This window comes from Oryzias melastigma, linkage group LG9 (genome assembly GCF_002922805.2).
Source record: "Oryzias melastigma strain HK-1 linkage group LG9, ASM292280v2, whole genome shotgun sequence".
NCBI classification, from domain to species: domain Eukaryota; kingdom Metazoa; phylum Chordata; class Actinopteri; order Beloniformes; family Adrianichthyidae; genus Oryzias; species Oryzias melastigma.
The window spans coordinates 28,685,426-28,703,282 of record NC_050520.1 but is presented as its reverse complement, the minus strand read 5'-3'; the positions used below and the strand labels follow the sequence as shown (position 1 = coordinate 28,703,282).

Sequence of the window (17,857 nt, the reverse complement as noted above, 5' to 3'; positions counted from 1 at the left end):
CTTCTACTGTGTTGCTGTTAGTGGCAAATATAGATACATAATTCTAAAAGACCCTCAAGTGGTTGCTGCAATTTTTTTTTAATTGTATACAATTCGCACCTAAGTATAAGGCCAAATCCAAATTCTTCCCCTACCCCTACATTTAGCCTCCAAACGTAGAGTTAAGGAAAAATAGTGTCTTTAAATTTGGTTTCAACAACGTCATCAGCTAGCTAGCGCGGAGCTGCTACTGCTTGGAAATTCATAAAAACATTTGTTTTATAACCTTAAAAGGGTCACGCTAAAACAAAAACTCATTACTTACATTTAAATGTAGACTTCTGAGCTTCAGAGCACATCCGCATGGAGAAATACGTTTTTCCGCCACGGCTCAGTGCTCTGCCTCCTTGCGTGATGATGGTTAGTCCCTAAAGTGTAATTAAACCCTAAATCACCTTGTATTTTTATCTATTGACCTCTATAAATGGGGCTTTAAAAGTGCTGTCTGTTGGTCATTACCAAAGTTTTGCCAAATTAAAATAAACTTGCTTAATTCTTGAAAATGTAGTCAAAAACCATCAGTGTGCTGCCCCCTACAGGTTGAACTAAAGTATTACATTTGTGATTGGTCAAACCATTTAAGTCCCACGTCATGATCTGCAGCTCCAGTAATGATAACAGTCCTGTTCTCCAGCCCCACCCCTCTGACTGGATTTTAAAATTTCGGTTGTGGGTGGAGTCAGCCTCTAACCTCCCTGTTTGGTTACCCTTTAAAAACTATTTTGGACAACCCTACCACTTAAATGCCCCTTCAATTGGAGGGGTAGGGAGAAGCCTTAGGGGTAGTGGAAGAATTTGGATTTGGCTAAAGTTGCACCCCAGGCCAATCAATGCAAAATAAACGTGATATGTACTCCGTAAAATATGGTAGTTTCTGCAGAGTGGCTGTAGTTCTTTAGATTTTCATCTGAGTTGTGGGTGGGGCCATTGGTAACAATCAATCCTGCCTCCCCTGGGTACTAAAAGCGTTATCTCCAACTAGCTTACACCCCCTCACACCTTTATTACATCACAAATACATTCTTTATCAAACTGAGTTTTTTGTCTGTTCCTAATTCACTATTGAATAAAGAAAAACTCAGAAATTAACTTTTGAGACTAATTTTCTTTATTTATGTTGTCCATCATGTTAAAAACATGATTTTCGTCTCAGTGGGTCTTCAAGTTCCTGCTTTCAGACAGGTAATTGTCTCAATCTTGAGACTGAAAATGAAAAAGAAAACAACTAAATCTCGGAGGCCAATTTTGAGGATCATAAAGACTTACAAGTCTGGGGAACTGATTTTTTTCTTCCCATCCCTCTTGAAGGCTTTTTACTCCACAACTGCTCTACATCCAAGCCCTGCAGGCAACTCAGGCTGACAGGTCTTGAGCCTGATACTGGAGGAACAACGCAGCAATCATAATTGGCCCCCATTCATCTCAGCCATAATCCTCAACTCGGTTCAGCCTTTTCTACTCCGCTTCTACCGATGTTTACTCAAGGTACGCATCGGTTTCTGCTCCGCCGGAGGATTTCGCTGACACGACAAAGCTGTATACTCAGCAAGTGTGTTTTAACATGTGTGTGGAGGGTCTGCTTTCCAGTGCTAGAAGCTCCCGGGCCAGGAGTGACAAAAGCCCCACGATTGTTCGACTCACATTCAACTGTCAGCGTTCAATGGGCTGGATTAAGATGGAGCGCAGCACCGAGTGCACCCTGACATGTTGACATGTCCTACTAAGTGCATTTCAAGGTGGATTTACCCTGTTTGCTCCATTGCGGGGCAGCAGAAGATGCACAATTGCTAAATAGGATCCAGCGATTCTTTAAAAACAGAGGAGGAACTTAAGTCCCGCCGTCTGGAGCGGGACTGACACCGACTTCATTCACAGGGTGAGCGAGTCTGCTGTGGAGCTCGAGGAGGTTCAGGGGTTTCTGAGAGCTCTACCCTTAACCAAATAAACAGGGTGGAATTTCTGCCATTGTTGGTGTGGAGGGTTGAGTGACAGGGTCTCAGAGCAGGACGGGCTGTCAGCACAGACAGCTCAGGGTCAGAGGGTGAACGTCCCTTCTGATACAACTTTATATGAAAACAGAATCAAACCGTGGATCTGCTCTGGAGGGGCTTGTAAAGTTTTAATTGTCTATCGGAGATCAAAATTGGTGTTTTTAACAGGTTCTTTCTGATAATGGAGGATGTTTATTAAGAAAATTAACCTAAAAATTGTGGTTTAGGAGCAAAAAAAATTATATTTGTGATGTAGAAAATGCACTGCTTTGTTCTATTTCGATGCATCCCCTTTACCCAATTAGATCCATGGACTTCTTTGTTTTCCTCATCCGAGCTGTTTCTGTCTCAGACCTGTACGGCTGAATGGCTCCAACGAGCCATCACTTTTAACGCTTTTAACATCAATCTAAAGATGATCGGAGTAACTTTTACAGATGTTTTATTTGCATTTTTTTTTTGTAGAGAAAAAATACATTCTGCTTGTAGTGGAAATACTTTTGTGACAAAGTCAATGTTTTGACAAAATTAAAAATCGTTTAAATTATATTTTAGTGAGTTACTTTAGTGAAGCACTTTCTAATTTTTCTCTAAAATCTGTAGCTACAAATACAGACAAAAAATGAGACCATCAGTTTTAGTTGAAGAAACTTGCAAATATTCTTATAAACACATTTTTTGAGCCATTTTACAAAATCATAATCAAAGCTGCTTTGAAAATGTTTCTTTTTTCTTACAAAAGTAACTTTTTATGTTCATTCGTCTCCAATATTTTTTTTTTTTTTATTTCAGGGAGTTCTTCCTAACATTTTTATTGGGAATTAAATATCTTGGTGTTGTTTTTGTAACTGATCTTATCTTTAAAAATACATCAATAAAGTGGACACAAAAACCAAAAGAATGTGTTAACAGAGTGAACAGCACATGATGAAATCTCTGAAATGCCTTCATGAAGCCCTGGAGAACAGCTTCCTCAAACGATTACAAAACTGCTTCTTGAAGACTGAAGAATCAAAAAAAGGAGGCATGTCTCTCAGAGTACAGTCTGCTGACCGGCTCCACAGCATTCCTGATGACTATCCAGGTACACAACACAAACTGCTGTCAGGTCGACTTCATTTCATAGTTTGTTAAAAACTAATATAAAGTATAGAAGACACAATCGGTGGAATTAATTTGTTTAATGGCGACATTGTATCTCAACGCCCCATTTTTTTACATATAAATTATGTATCACAGAGCTTTATTGACAACGATGCGTCTCTATTTACATCTCCTGAAGTTTGCAGCCAGGCGACATCAAACCTGCACTCCCCAGATCTGGGTTTGAGTGCAGGTCATCATTAGCTGGCTGCTCTGAAAGTTGACCCCTGACCTCCCCCTCCCTCAAACTGGAGCAGGTTAACAGGTTCGGTGAATGCTTCTCGATATTTCCATAAAAGATTGTGTAGTAAACAAGTGGGATGAAGCGGTGGGGGGGTGAAGAAGCAAACAGTGACACTGACCGTCCTCGTGATTTCCCTCAGGCCCCCCTCCAGGACTGGAGTGGCTCGTTAAGCACAGAATTAGACTCAGTCACCCCCGAGCTCCGCCCTGCAGAGTCGGTCGGTGGTTCTGTCTGCTCCTTGGCTCATGACACCCTCCTTGTCCACCTGGAGTCACCCCCTCGCCCCCACCCGCCGGCCCCTGCCGTGCCGTGGCATATGAGCCCTCTGTGCTCCAAGTGATAGAGTCAAGCTGTTCCTGCTGAGCGGAGGTCAGGGTCCTTCAGTCAGCACCTCGGCCCTGAACAGAGCACACAGGAATCCCCCCCCCCCCCCCGTCCCTCCCTGAAACCCGGCTCCCTCCCCAGGCCCAGGTCCAAATAAACCTGGTAGCTCTCAGTCTCTTTTTCATCTCTCCATCTCCTGGCACGCTGTCACTCCTCTCGTCATAATCATTAATCAGACGGGGCAGATTACGCTTCAAATACAAATAAACGGCAGAATCCTGCAGTTTCTGCTGCCATCCTCTTCCCCGACAGGCCCCGCCTCCCCCGCCTAATAAACCCAAGATGTCGGACACGGACAGCAGGTTGGCAAACTGGAGGTCCATTAATGCTTTATTGATATAAACAAACTGGCGTTATCTTCAAGGGTGATGACTCTTGAAGACTAACCTGCCATCCGTGTAAATACACACCAGATAACCCTTATCAGTTTGGCACCAATAACGCCACTCTGCCTTCCAGCTTCAGACACTCGCATCTTAAACAGGGATTATAGGGATTAGATGTGCAACCCGACTGCACTGAACTCCATGTTTTATACATAGACTTTTTAATTTTCTCCTCCTGCCTCATTAAAAAAAAAGAAAAGTGGGTGAAACTGAAGGCAGCAGTGCCCCCTTTGGGTGACACTGGGTAGTGCAGGGGTGCTGAATACAGTTCTGGGCTGTGGCATCCGTACAGCTTTTGACAGCACGTATTAGTACTGTATTCTCTCCATGTGGACGGAGAGGAAAAGGATGGGGGTCTGCCGAGCCCAAACCAAGCTGGGGGCTCCCTGGCCCGGGTCCCTGCTGGCTGACTGACAGGAGCCTCGCTGACTATTTGTGTGTGTCCATGGGAAATGGAGCGGTGTCGCTGCGGCGACGGCCCTGGGGCCATCCATCAGTGTCATTCTGGGGAGGTGGGGGTGCGTATGGTATGTGTCACCTCCAAGACTAATGGACAGGAAGTACAGCCAGAGAAACAACAATATTTGCAGAATATATATATTCAGAAGAAGGTTCAGGCCCGGTCTATGTTTCTAGTGCGGTTTCAACAGAATCCTGAACCCAGGTTTTTAATCCTGATTGATGAGCGTGTTTATTTGGAAGGCCCTCGCTCTGCGCCCAGGCTTTCGCTAACCTGATCTCGCCGCTCTATTTCGGTGGCATATGCCGGATAACAACAGCGCTGCCGTGCCGGGGTAACGTCTGCATCTGTGATCTACTCTGCAGGTACCAGGGAGCTGGAGAGCTTAAAAAGAGAAAACAGCTTCGTTTTTGCTCCTGTGTGCCCAGAGGCCGAGGTGCTTAACCTCAGCAGCCGGTGACGGTGGGGTCCAAGCCCGAGCGCTTCGTGATGTTGACCTTCATCAGCTCCTCGGCGGACGTCGGGTGGATTCCTACAGTCCGCGTCAGCTGAGGATATGTTGCTCCACACCTACGACACAAACATGCTTTTCAAGCCGCATTTAACCACACCAGTTTTCCTAAAATCCAACGCTTCATTACATCTCTAAATATTCTGCTGATTTTTAGTTCTGCCTCATTAAGAAAGAAATGAATGCACTGATGTACAGTGAGGACTAAAAACAGTTTCATATTCAGAATTTTTAAATAGCTTTGAAGTCACTTGCAACACCGAGGATTCATTCAACTTACTGAAGCGCCAAAGAAAAACCCTGAAGGACTTCTCCTGCGTTTGGACCGAGAAAATGCAGACCCAGAATCTTCTGATTTCCTTCACGCTCACAGATCACCTGACAGAAGAAAAAAAAAGCTTTTTTTGATTTAAAAATACAACTTAATACATTTACAGAATGTATTAGAAAATTCTATCAATTCGGAATTAAGATGTTTTTTAAACCCTCTGATTAAAAAATCAACAAAATCATTTTACAATATGACAGATATACTGTATCATGTATGATACATTGGGTGATTTGGTAAGTTTTTGCTCACAGCAATGTTAGTTTAAAGTTAGTGATTATTGTTCAGAAAAAAAAAAAAAAACAAGAGGACAACGCTGCAAACAACAAGATGGAGCCCAGACATCATTGGCCCAAACCGGAAGTTCTTGTTTTAGTCAAAAAAATACTTTTTTTTTTTTTGGTTAAAAAAGACAAATTTTATTCTCGATCCTTACATTTACATTTTATTTTTCCGTTTAAAGGTTTAAACTTCTATCACTGGAGAGTCATAGAAGATAGAAGTCAAAATCTAATATATTTTTTGGCATATATTAACTTCTTATATAATTGAATCAGCTGATATGCAAAGAAAAGCAGCTTTGAGCCAGTATGCAACGCTTAAAAGGGACTTTTCACATATATGCAACTCATTAAGCAAAACCACTTTTTTCCGAAGCATAAGATGATTCACGTTTATTGTTTTTATGGCTGAAAAGCTACAGTAGTTGAAAGAATGTAAACACTGGAGCTAAAGCTCCGGTGTAAAAGGTTTAACAGTTTTACAAATCTGAACACTTTCATTTATTTACTGTTTATTGACACATTTTAAGCTCATCTTGGACACTAAATTATTTTTCCCCAATAAAAAGACATTTGATCAAAGGAGCAACGATTCTGAAAATTTGTGGAATCTCATTTAACCATCGTCTCAAATTTGATACTCAAATTTTGTTACACGGTGTAAGAACTATTATTCAACAAATTTTGTATTGTTTCAATACAGTAAGGACCCATTTAAAAAATAATAATAATAACAATAGATGAGGTACTCTCACCAAAACAGGCTTGAAAATTAACTAAACTTTTCCCGCCAAAAGTGTTTTTGAGATTTCATGGAAGCAGCCATTTTGAAATGAGCAGGAAAAGCCCTCCTACTGCCCCTAGTGGAATGATGAGGAACTACAGTCAAGAAAACATGGATCAAGTTTTAAACAGTAAGTTTTTAGGAAATTTTGGATCATGCTAATGAGATAGAAGTCTAATATGATGTGAATGGTTACATCCCAGTAAATAAAATAACAGCAGTGACTTACTTTAATGTAACACTGAGAGGAATCTCGCTGTGAGACGGTGAACTCCAGGGGTTTGTAGAAGGCATGGTAAACCTACACACATGTAAACACAATGAAAAAATAACAAAACATTTTTATAACAATGGTGTTCAAGTGTTTCAGTTTACTTTGACATAAAAACACGAAAAAAAAGAGGTGGGCAAATTTAAAACAATTGATTTTTGTTGAAATGTATTTGATGCAAAAATATAAAATATTTTAAAACAACTAAAGTCTGTTTAAGGTCTTTTTTGCCCTGATTTTTCCATGCAGCTTCCATCTGTCCTACATTCTAGAGCAGCCCGCTCTGATGCGGCTCTTCTGGCACAGATTTAGTTTCAAAGTCCTGACGGAGAAGAGCGTGTCTTGTGTTTTAGTCTGCGAGCGGACGTGCTCGCACAGGCAGCGAGGGCATTGCAGCTGTCAAGAGGCTGGTCCTGCAGCTCCTCCTCAGATCTCAGCAGGCCTGTCATCACCCCCCCACCCCTCAATCAGACCTCCTGCTCGCCTGTCACTCACAGGCAGCAGCCCCGGCTCGCCGGCCGCAACATTTATCCACCGTCTCCTGCAGGTGTTGCTGCATCTGCCACAGGTAAAGAAGCCAGCCGCCTGCCGGTGCGTAAGTGTGTCAATGTTTGTATAGGTCTTTTTTTTGTCTTTTACAAGGTCATAAACACTGACTTCATGATTGCCAAACACTGTGAGAACAGAGTTTCTACAGTAGAAGCTCACAAGCCAACTTTATAAAATTAAAAGAACTGGCACATTTTAAAATGTCTGGTTGTAAGACCGTGGAAACGTGCAAAACTTTAAACAGAAACCCTTATTTCTGTAGGCAAAATTGTAGATTCCATACTATTAGACATTTTAATAACGTGTTAGAAAATTAGCAAGTTTTCATACAGTAAATTCTTTTTTTTTATTTATTTTCTCAATTGTTTTCTGTTTTTTTCCCTTTTGTAGTGTCCTGATGTTGCATTTTATGAGTTTGTGAGGTACAATAAAGATCTAGTGCTTTAGTATTTAATATTGATCGTCTTGTATCTTATATCTTATCTGTCACCTGCAGTAGGAAGAAAAAAAATCATCTGTATTCATTTAACTTAATTTATGAAATAAAAATATCATTTTTGAAACATAAAGCAAAAAAAAATCAAATAAAACTTTATTTAAAAATCAAACTTTATTTATAAAGCGCTTTTCATTTGCAACATAAAGTGCGATACTGTGTAGCATAAAAGTATTTTTCAACCAAAAAAAGTAAAAACAAAGACTTTTATATACACACAACACACAAAGGAGAACATGAAAAAATACAAGAACAAGATGTAAAGTAGAAATTTGGCTTCATACAATATTTTTGGGACCTGTCCACACCAGCGACCACTCAGGACCCCCCCACAATCAACAAACAAAACCAAATAAAAAAAGGGTGTAAACTCAGCATCCAAACTCACCTCGATGCCGTCTTTTCCGTGTCTCCTCTCAGCCTCCACCTCGGACAGACCAACGCAGCCGTACTCCAAAGGCGTGAATACTGTGGTGGCAACCTGTCATTTATAAAAACAAGCAGATACAAACATTTAAAACAGACCTCTTTGAATTAATCAAAAAGTCTTACACCAGTGACAGATTTTCATTAAATACGACAAAAAATCTGCCAGAAAAATGCCCGTATCTAATATTCTTATTTTAAGAAAAAAAAAAGAGTTTAGTGATTAAAACACGTTTTCTTTAAGATAATTTTTCCATTGAAAAACTTTTTTGGTAAAATTATTTTTCTTGCAACACAGTGTACAGTGTTTTTACTTCCTTAAGATTCAGTTTATGTAGTTTAGGAATCAGTGAAAAGTAGTTTTACCTTTAAACTAATCATTTTAAGAGATTCTCTTCTTTTTCCAAAAAACATCATACAGACAACATGCTGCGTTGTAATCACATTTTAGAAACAAACTCCACCCTAATCCTTAATTTTATGGGACTAACAACCATAATACCATTTTTAATTAAAGTAGTTGCAGGATGTACATAAAAACAAATGATGAAGACGGATGATATTTTGGAAAGTACTGGCATATTATGACGTGAATCATCGTAAGGAAAGACTTGCAGCGAGATGAGGGTTTGGGGCAGAGGAGAGTCCGACCAAACAACGCTAGAAATGGCCATAATTTTGTCTCAAATGAAGCTTAAAACAATAAGCAGGGAAAGCCGCAGGGATGTAAGCTGTGGAGAGACGGCGGGAGAGCATCACCCTCGGAGGGCGAGAGTCTGAGCGCCTTACGTTGTCGTAGTTCATGAGCTCAGAGCTCCGACCAGCCAGTCTGTGGGCGAGGAGCCGTCCTGCTTTAATGGCTGTTGGAGTCAATTCGGGACGACCCTGAAAACAGTTAAAAATATAGTTTATAGTATCTTTCTGTTAATAAGGAAACTCAAAAGAACCCTTGAAACTCTTTAAAAATCAGACACTTAAACTGAAAGTAATGATTACAACTCCTTACACACAACAGCTGTATGTTATCATAGCTACTGAAGGCAGGGACTCTGGTAAAATGGCTGATGTTTTGGTTGAACATCTTTGAGAATTTAAACTAAAAAACAAACTCACAGCTGGAAATAAAAAAAGCTAAGGTGAAAATTGTGTTTTTAACATGTTCTTGTGGCAATTTTCTAAAGATGGAGGACATATATAAATAAAAATTAATCTTAAAACTGCATTTCTGAGTTTATATTTATTAAAATCTTTGAGAATCAGAAATCTTGTTGGATAAAGAGCTAAAGACGTATAATAAAACAATATTCATGGTCCGCTCCATTCTGATGCATACACTCAGACGACTCTTTGGTTTCCTCGTCCGAGCTGACATCTGTGCAGCTGGATAGCGCCGACATCGCTTCCTAGCAGGAGAGCATGTAAACAGAGAGCTCTCAGTAACGGTGAGTACTGTTTGCGAACACCTGCCGCTCTGCAGAAACTATGTCTTAGAAAACAATGCAGGTTTTGCTTCATTTTGACTAAAACCGTTATAATCTTAGCTAAAAAGACCACCGGGAACGCTTTTAGAATAGATTAAAAGATGATCAGAGTGGGACTTTAAAACCTTTTGTTAAAACTTTGCAGGAAACTTTAAAGCGTTTTTTTGAGGACAATTTTGCAGCAGTTGGAAAATCATAATTTTGTTGAGGTTTGTCTAAGCTACACACATATTTTGCAGAAAATGTATAGAAGACTCTAAATTGTTAAATCCATAACAGTGTGAGAAAATCTACAATAAATAAATGAGATATATATTTATTGGTTTTATTTGTAGAATATCTTATTTCCTTTTAAAAATGTGCAAAAACATTGTGTAAGATTTGCGGAGTGACGAGCAGGGAATGTGCAGCATTTTGGAGCATTCAAAGCGCTTCAAAAAACCTCTTCAGAGTTTGAGAAATTTACGGTCCTGGATGTTTGCCAGCAGTCAATCACTGAGACACGCATGTAGCTGAAGAGTTCAGGAAACAGTGGGGCTGCGGGGCAATTCTAAAGGCATGACTACAGTCTGGTAGAATGGCACACATCCTGTTGACTAAAAACATCTCCTGCACCTCCACATGTACGAGCGCTGGCATTCCAGTTACTGCTTTCACGCCATGCATCAAAACGGCTGGAAACGCAGACAAATTAGAGACGGATGTCATCCCTCTGGGTTTTTAGGGTAAAACATTTCCTGGCTTTTTTTGTGGAAAAGTTGATGGATTGAGAAGAATTGTGACTCATCAAAGCAAGTTGTCAATCTCAAACGCTTTGCGAGTGTGTGCTTGTGTGTCACAACTGAGAGGCAGACAGCTGGAATGGTGGAAAAGAAGATAACAAACAAAAAAAAACAACCATGGTAACACCTAAACGGCAGGTTTAACTAGTATGAACATGGAGCCAGGCGCTAAAGAGACGCTTCAGTGGTGTATCACTTGAAAAGAACATGTTTATCCACGTAGAGGCAAACTAATGCTAAATTATTTTGAAAAAGGATTTTCTTTAAAATCAAACACTGATCATCTTTTGATTTATTGTAAAAGTTTTCCCAGTGGCCTTTTAAATATAATGCAGTTTTTAGCCCAAATCAAAAAGTCTGTCAGTTTTTAAGACATTTTCTGCAACGTGCAAGGGCAGGACTATTAACGCTGATTAAGCCCGCCCCCTTACAACCATCGATCTGTTTCTACTGCTAGCTTAAAGTAGGGTTGGGTATTGCCAATAATTTCTAGAATCAATCCTATTTGATTCAAAAGAGCCTGGATCGATTTGATTTTTTCTATTCTTTCAATCTACTCAATTCAATTTTGAGTTTACACGGTTTACACATTTAAACACATTTATGATCTTTATATATATATCTGATTCAGTTCACATACTGTAACATTTATTAGTGAAATAATAATTATGAGTTTGTTAATGTTATACAGTATTCCATGGATTCTCAAATGGAGAAGCTTCAACAATTGTTCTGTCTCTCCTGAGGGCGTTTCAGTTTGGCCACTAGGTGGCGATTGAGGTATAACATTACACCTTATTAAAGAAGAAGAAGAAAGTATGAGCAAAAGACAGTGTTTTAGACCTCAAATAGTTACTTGGGTAAATAAAGATGTTCATTTAGTCAACAATGTACGTTTAGGTTGACAGAGTGTTAGCATTAGCCCTACTATGGGAAATCCCATTATACGTTAGCATCAAGCTAGTGGACTGTAGCTTTATGTGTTAGATCGATCTCTACTTTTATGGATCAATTATTGATCTATTAAGCTTATATCAATTCAGATCGATTAATTAACTTCATCAACTCAGCCCTATTACAACCCCTTTTCAAACTGCATTTTTTTGTCTGCTCCTGATTTACAATGATTTGAACAAAAACATTTTTAGAAATAACATCTTAATTTTCTTTATTTTTATCCTACATCAACAGAAAGATGCCACAATTTCATGCTAAAAACACCAAAAATGTGATTTTCATCAGAGTGGGTCTATAACAGTCAGTAAAATGAGCATGAACCTTCATCAACCAGATGTGCAGAGTTCCAGTTTACAATATTTATCTAAAGTCCTGATTAATTGGTGATCTGCGGGCTGCTCACCTCACCGATGTCGCCAAACGCATAGATGTTTGGCACGGAGGAGGATTCATCAGCGCCTACAATGACTTTGCCCGTCTCTTTGCTGATTTGTACTCCAACCTTATCGAGACCCAGAGCTTTGGTTTCAGGAGAACGACCTGTAAGATATAAACAAAGAATCAGAAAGTATTGGTGATGTGGTCATAGGACTGGAAAACATAAGACAAAACAGAGCATAAAGAGTTCTACCTAGACAGCACTAGTTTATTCAAAATCAATACATATGAAGTATTGAAAGTGTACAAATTCGTATTTTGAACCTACATACAGGTAAATTAGTTCACTTAGGAAAACCACAGAAAATATTTTTGACCAAATCTGAATACTGAGGGCCGTTTTTTCAGAAATGTCTTCGCTGGATTCCAGCAGAAGGTTAGTGACCAACATAAACAACATGTGGCCACCTGAAGGGCCAGAGCTCCAACAGGAGGCGCAGATGACGAGCAGCTGGGAACGAGAATCCCAGCAGGCCCACGGGACACGCCGCGCTCCACGCTTCCGGGTGGAATGGCTGACTGATGCTGTCGACACCAAACCTCCATAGTGATGGAGCCTGGAGCAGACGCCGCGCCCTCCCCACCATCCTCAACGCCGATCCTCACAACTTCCCCGAGTTGCATAATAAACACCCGGCATGGAGGTAACTCCGTGTAGATGCTATCGGGCAGTAAAAATAACAAACCCCCGAGACCCTTTTTCCTGACTGGAGCCGGAGAACAACGTCCTCCCCTCTCTGCGGGCCGCTGGGGGGGCTACAGGGGACCGTATTATTCTCCACAGTGTGTGTGGCTGCATGGGACAGAGCAGGGAGAATGAGCTGAGGGGAAGTAAGGCAACCTTGGCTAATTCCCCAAAGCAGGACGTCTAAATATTTTCCTGTCTTGTGAGACCAAAACACTGCAGCACATGCTCTTCTCTCCAGCTTCTTTGGAGTCAAGACTTTTATTTATCATTATCACTTTTATTGTTGTCCTCTTAAGTCATTGTTATCTTATTTGCACATTTAAAAATAAATTCATATCTTGGAATATGCTGTTTTCATTAAGTAAAAACTGGATTTGCAGAAAGTGTAGTAACTGTTCACATTCATTGATTGTTTTTGGGCTATTTATTCAAATATTCATGTTTGTAGCTGATAGTATTTCAAAACTCAAGTTAAATCATTTAGTTGATAAAAACGAGATTGTGCTTAAGGACACACTCCAATGAAAATGGCATTTTTTTATGTTTTTAATGTGTTTTTGTGACATTTTTTGTCCACGAAAATTTAGATTAAAATTGTGTTTCTGGGTATTTCTTTATTCAAACTATCATGAATTATGAGCAGACAAAAATTTGGTATGTGATGTATATCATCCAAGTCTTTGTTTCCTTCGTCTGAGCTGGAATCTGGGTTAAAACTGTACGGCTGGATAGTTCAATACTGCTCCCCGTTTTTGTTAGGTTGGGGGTGTGAGGGGCTGTAAGCTAGCAGGAGAGCGTGCAAACAAATGGATGATGGGAAGTATGGGCAGGCTTACTTTGGTCCTGTCCACAACTTAGTGGCAAATTTCTAATCAACTACCACCGCTTTACATATATGATCAAGATTTTAAATTTTGGCTAAAACCTCCATAATCATAATGAAAAGATGATGGGAGTGAGATAATTTATTTTCTCACGCTGAACTTTAAAAATCTTTCTCAAAAACTTCTCCAGCTAACAAGTCCAAACCTCAAAACAGAAGTTCTGGCCCGGACAAAGCAACCAAAGTGTTTGTTTGCGGCTCAGCTGCAGAGCTCATTGTGTGGTTTGGACGCAGAAGCGAGCGGGCTGGCCGGCGATAAGAAGCTTGGCTGGACGCACTCACAGACGTGATGAAGTGAGCCAATCTGCAGAAAGCATGTTGTGACATTAAGAGGAAGCCTCCAGACTGCTTTGCTAAACAGCCACAACAAACCTCCAAGAGTTGAAATGAGCGCGGCCGGCTTATCTAATCAAACCAATGAGCAGAGACAAAAGGGAGAGTAAATGTGGCGCGAGCTTGTTTTTGTTTCAGGGAACGGATCGCAAACTCTGCCAGACAGCGCCGTGTTTCGCTTTCAGCCAAAAATGATTTTTAGATGAGAGAGAGATAACGAAACGGAATTAAAGTCTTGTTGTGTCTAAGGGAATACCTTTAAGATTCCATGTGAGGAAATAATTCTGTAGTTAAGAGGATAAAAGTGGGATAAAACTGAAGCAGTAGAAAGGAAATGTAGTCAAAAACACTGAAGAGACTTCTGAGTTTCAGCTTCTTCAAAAAAAGGCAAAAATAGACTTTTTTTTCCCAAAAGGTCCCACTTTTAAATTGAATAAAATGCAAACAAAGTATTTTTTTAAATGTATAGTTTAAAAAAGTATTTTTTTAACAAAAAAAAACTCCTCATAGACTAAATTAAGACAGGAAAAGCACACATTACTATTCATTTGAAATCTAAAAATTAATATTAATTGGGAGATAAACTTTTCCCGCTGGGCAGATGGGTGATGGTCTCACAGTAGGAAGGAAGTTGGGGCTGGTGAGTGTTTTAACCCTACATTTCTCTTTCAAAATTAAAAAAACATGGCCTTGTGTTGGACCCGCCCCCCTGTCTTTAAGCAGGTTTCAGTGAGTTGCAATTCTTAAATCAACCAAATGATTTTTGTGTGTGTAAATAAGCATAAAAAAATACTTCCAGTAGTTTTTTTTGTAGTGAGTTCATGTTATTTATAAGTCAGCCCATAATTTAGCATCTTTTTAGACACTTTTTCCTCTAGTTTTTGTCGTTTTCTTAAGTGAAAGAGAATAATTTTGGAAATACAAGTTATGTGTGGGATAAAAGCTAAACACTGATACCTAAATCTGACTGAGAATACTCATGCTAATCATCTAAACATGGACAAATAGGAACAAACCTGACGTATATCCTCCCAATAAAAAGTGGTATTCAACTATTTACACTCATTTACCATTTTGAAAGAAATTAAATGTGAAACTAATAGTTATTTGCATGTTTGGAAACCATGTCTCCCTTTTACCCACCTATGTAATCTAGATTGTTTCCAATACTCAATGCTGCATAATTTTAAAGTCACTAACCATTAAACTATATATTACATGTTACTGAACAAACCTAAAGATAACAATATTCTTTTAAAGAATAAAAACTGTTCCACATTTTTACACACAAAAGAGTTCTACAACATTTGATAAGATTCTAAAGAACTGAAAATGGTCATTTGTTGAGTTTGGTGCATTAGGAGGTCATATTTACTGAAATTAAAAGTTATTTCAATTAAAAACATCTAAACAGGCCAAGTTACATTTGAACATCAGAGCCTTATTTTGTGACAGCTTTACAATTCTTGAATCTGTTGAACTGAATAGAGTTTCTGCTTGAATTTCTCTGCAGGATGTCAGAATATCCTTCCAGAGCTGCTGTCTGGATGTGAGCTTCCTCCATCCTCAGAGAGATTCTGCTTGAAGATGCTCCAGAGATTCTCAGTAGAGTTGAGGTCAGGGTCAGATGGGAGCCAAACCAACAGTTTATCTCCTTTTATGCTCATAGCAGACAATGGTACTCCTGCAGAATGAGGCGCTGCATTGTTGTGCATGAAGATGTTTTTGTTACGGAATGCACGGTTCTTGTTAATGTACCACAGAAGAAAGTAGTCAGTCAGAAACTCCAGACATTCAGTGGTAATTTTCACATCTTCAAGGACCCTAAAGGGGTCAATTATCTCTCTCAATGACTCTGGCCCAAACCATGACTTCACCACCACCTTGCTGACATCACAGGCTTGTTGGAATATGGCGGTCATCCAACAACCACCCATTACTCCAACCAACTGGACCATCCAGGGCTGCACAGCACTCATCAGTGAACAAGACAGTTTGAAAATGAGTTTTTTCTTTAATTGAACTAAACTCATCATCACAGGTGTTTGAGACTGATTTCAGTTAAAGAGACACAATATCATCCATGAGTTTCATTGAAAAACTTCACAAATAGCATAATAATTTGGAACGCACTGCACATACTAGATACAGTACAACCTGGTCCAATTAAGTATTCATTTTTGAAACATTTTTTAAGCTGATTTTGCTAAGTTATGGAAATGGCTATGGTATCTGTGAATAAAACAATCAAATGTGGTGCTTTATTGATAAAATTCTAATTTTTATGGTGAAACCAACAAGAAACAATTGTTTTTGTTTGTAATTTTAGATTTGCTCAATTGATCTGACATTTTTTATGTAATTATTTTTTGTTCAATAAAGCTTTAGTTTTAACATTGCTTTTTAATAGATTGCTGTTTAAGTTGTACAGGAAGTGTCTTGTTACTGACACAAACTTATCGTATTTATTGGCGATTAAATCGATGTATTTAAACTGTGGAGGAACCACTCTCAGCACTACAAATACTGTTTTTTCACGTGGAAGACAGAATGAAAGAGAACTTCCTATCTTTGTGACAACCATTAACAAAGGCTTACTTTATAGCAACCAACAAAGCAATAGAAGTTACCATATTCCATCTCCTGAGTACAGTCTATTGGATGCTTCTGCTTTTGAAGCCGGTCCCAAATGATCGTTTGAAGAACACCTCCAAACAAGCTCCGCTTTTTTAGCCCTGAAGATTTCCGCTCGTATTCAACAGATCGCCAAATGTCCTCTGGAAAAAGGAGGAAATGTCTGCAAATGACATCCTCGAGCCGAGCGCGGAGACTGATGTGCTCACTGTCAGAGACACACACAGGAAGCTTGGAAATGTTCTGTTTCCTGCTCCGTTCCTACAGCCACACCTGGACGGGGGAGCGGCCGGGCCTTCAGGAAGGAGCAGGGGAAAGGTGGAGGGAGCCAGAGCCATTGAGAAGGATGTGGCACACAGTGGTGATACCGTCCACTGGTCCCCTCTGGCCTTTAATAACTCCACAGAGGCCTGGGACCCTGCCTGGCCCGCCGTGTGGGGCGGCAGAGAAGGGAAGTGGCCTTGTAGCTCATAACTTCTACATCCAGACATCAAAGAGCAGAGCGCCGCATTGTTACTGGTTCTCACTAAACTGTCTGGGAACAAAAGCCGCCTATTCCATACGTGGAGCCTTTACAATGATGGAGCATTTTAGGACGCTGCTGAGGAAACTGTGACGTGTGAATGTAAAGCTTTCTTTGAAGGCGTTAGAAACAAGTAAAAATGAGATAAAACTAGATTTGAAATATAGATTTTGAAATGATTTATGACAGAAATGTTAGGAAACATGTCAGGGTCAAAGGTCAAAGCATCCAAGCTGTCACAAGAGGATGTTGGGGCACGGATGAGCATCCCCTCTGACAATTAGAAACAAAGATCCTTATGGAAATACATATATACAGTAGATATGAAAACATTAAAAGACAGAGTGATAGGGATTCCTGCCTTTGTTACAATTGCAAAAAAACCCAAAAACGAATAAGATCAACGCTGGAGCGATGACAGAAGGAGGGAAAAAAAGGCAGGAGCTGAGGGATGGCAGAGGGGAGCTGGCAGGGCTGGCAGTGACAGATGCGAGGTTGCTTTCCGCTGGGCTGGCACCAGCAGGAAGGAGCAAAGAGAGGAGAACAAAGAGGGGAGCGTGATGACCTGCGCCTGGGTGCATCCTGCACCCCTCTGCCCTCTACAACCACAGAGCCAGGCCATTAACATTTCCCCTCTGCTTTCTCATCACTCACGCTTTATTACTTTGTTTTGAGCCTCGATTCATCTGCATTTGCTGACACTGCACTCTATTGGGGATTCATGGAAATCAGTGACAATGAGGAGGGTGAGACATTTAGACCAAACTAAGAACAAAAAAGTAAAGACATTTGTGTTTGCTAGATTACTGTAATAATGGAAAGAATCCCTATAAAAGTGGAAATCC

General features: G+C 40.0%; 1 protein-coding gene across 1 annotated transcript in view; it reads right to left on the bottom strand.

Moving 5' to 3' along the window:
• Positions 1-3,196: 3,196 nt before the first annotated feature.
• The window catches only part of txnrd2.2 (thioredoxin reductase 2, tandem duplicate 2), a 29,499-nt gene continuing 14,838 nt past the window's right edge, over positions 3,197-17,857 (bottom strand). The window contains exons 12-17 of the mRNA XM_024275827.2: positions 11,917-12,053; positions 9,083-9,178; positions 8,256-8,348; positions 6,781-6,852; positions 5,439-5,536; positions 3,197-5,217 (exon numbers count right to left, since the gene is read on the bottom strand). Coding sequence (XP_024131595.1) covers positions 5,094-5,217; positions 5,439-5,536; positions 6,781-6,852; positions 8,256-8,348; positions 9,083-9,178; positions 11,917-12,053 — 620 coding nt within the window. The 3' untranslated portion in view covers positions 3,197-5,093. The remainder of the gene's footprint in view (positions 5,218-5,438; positions 5,537-6,780; positions 6,853-8,255; positions 8,349-9,082; positions 9,179-11,916; positions 12,054-17,857) is intronic.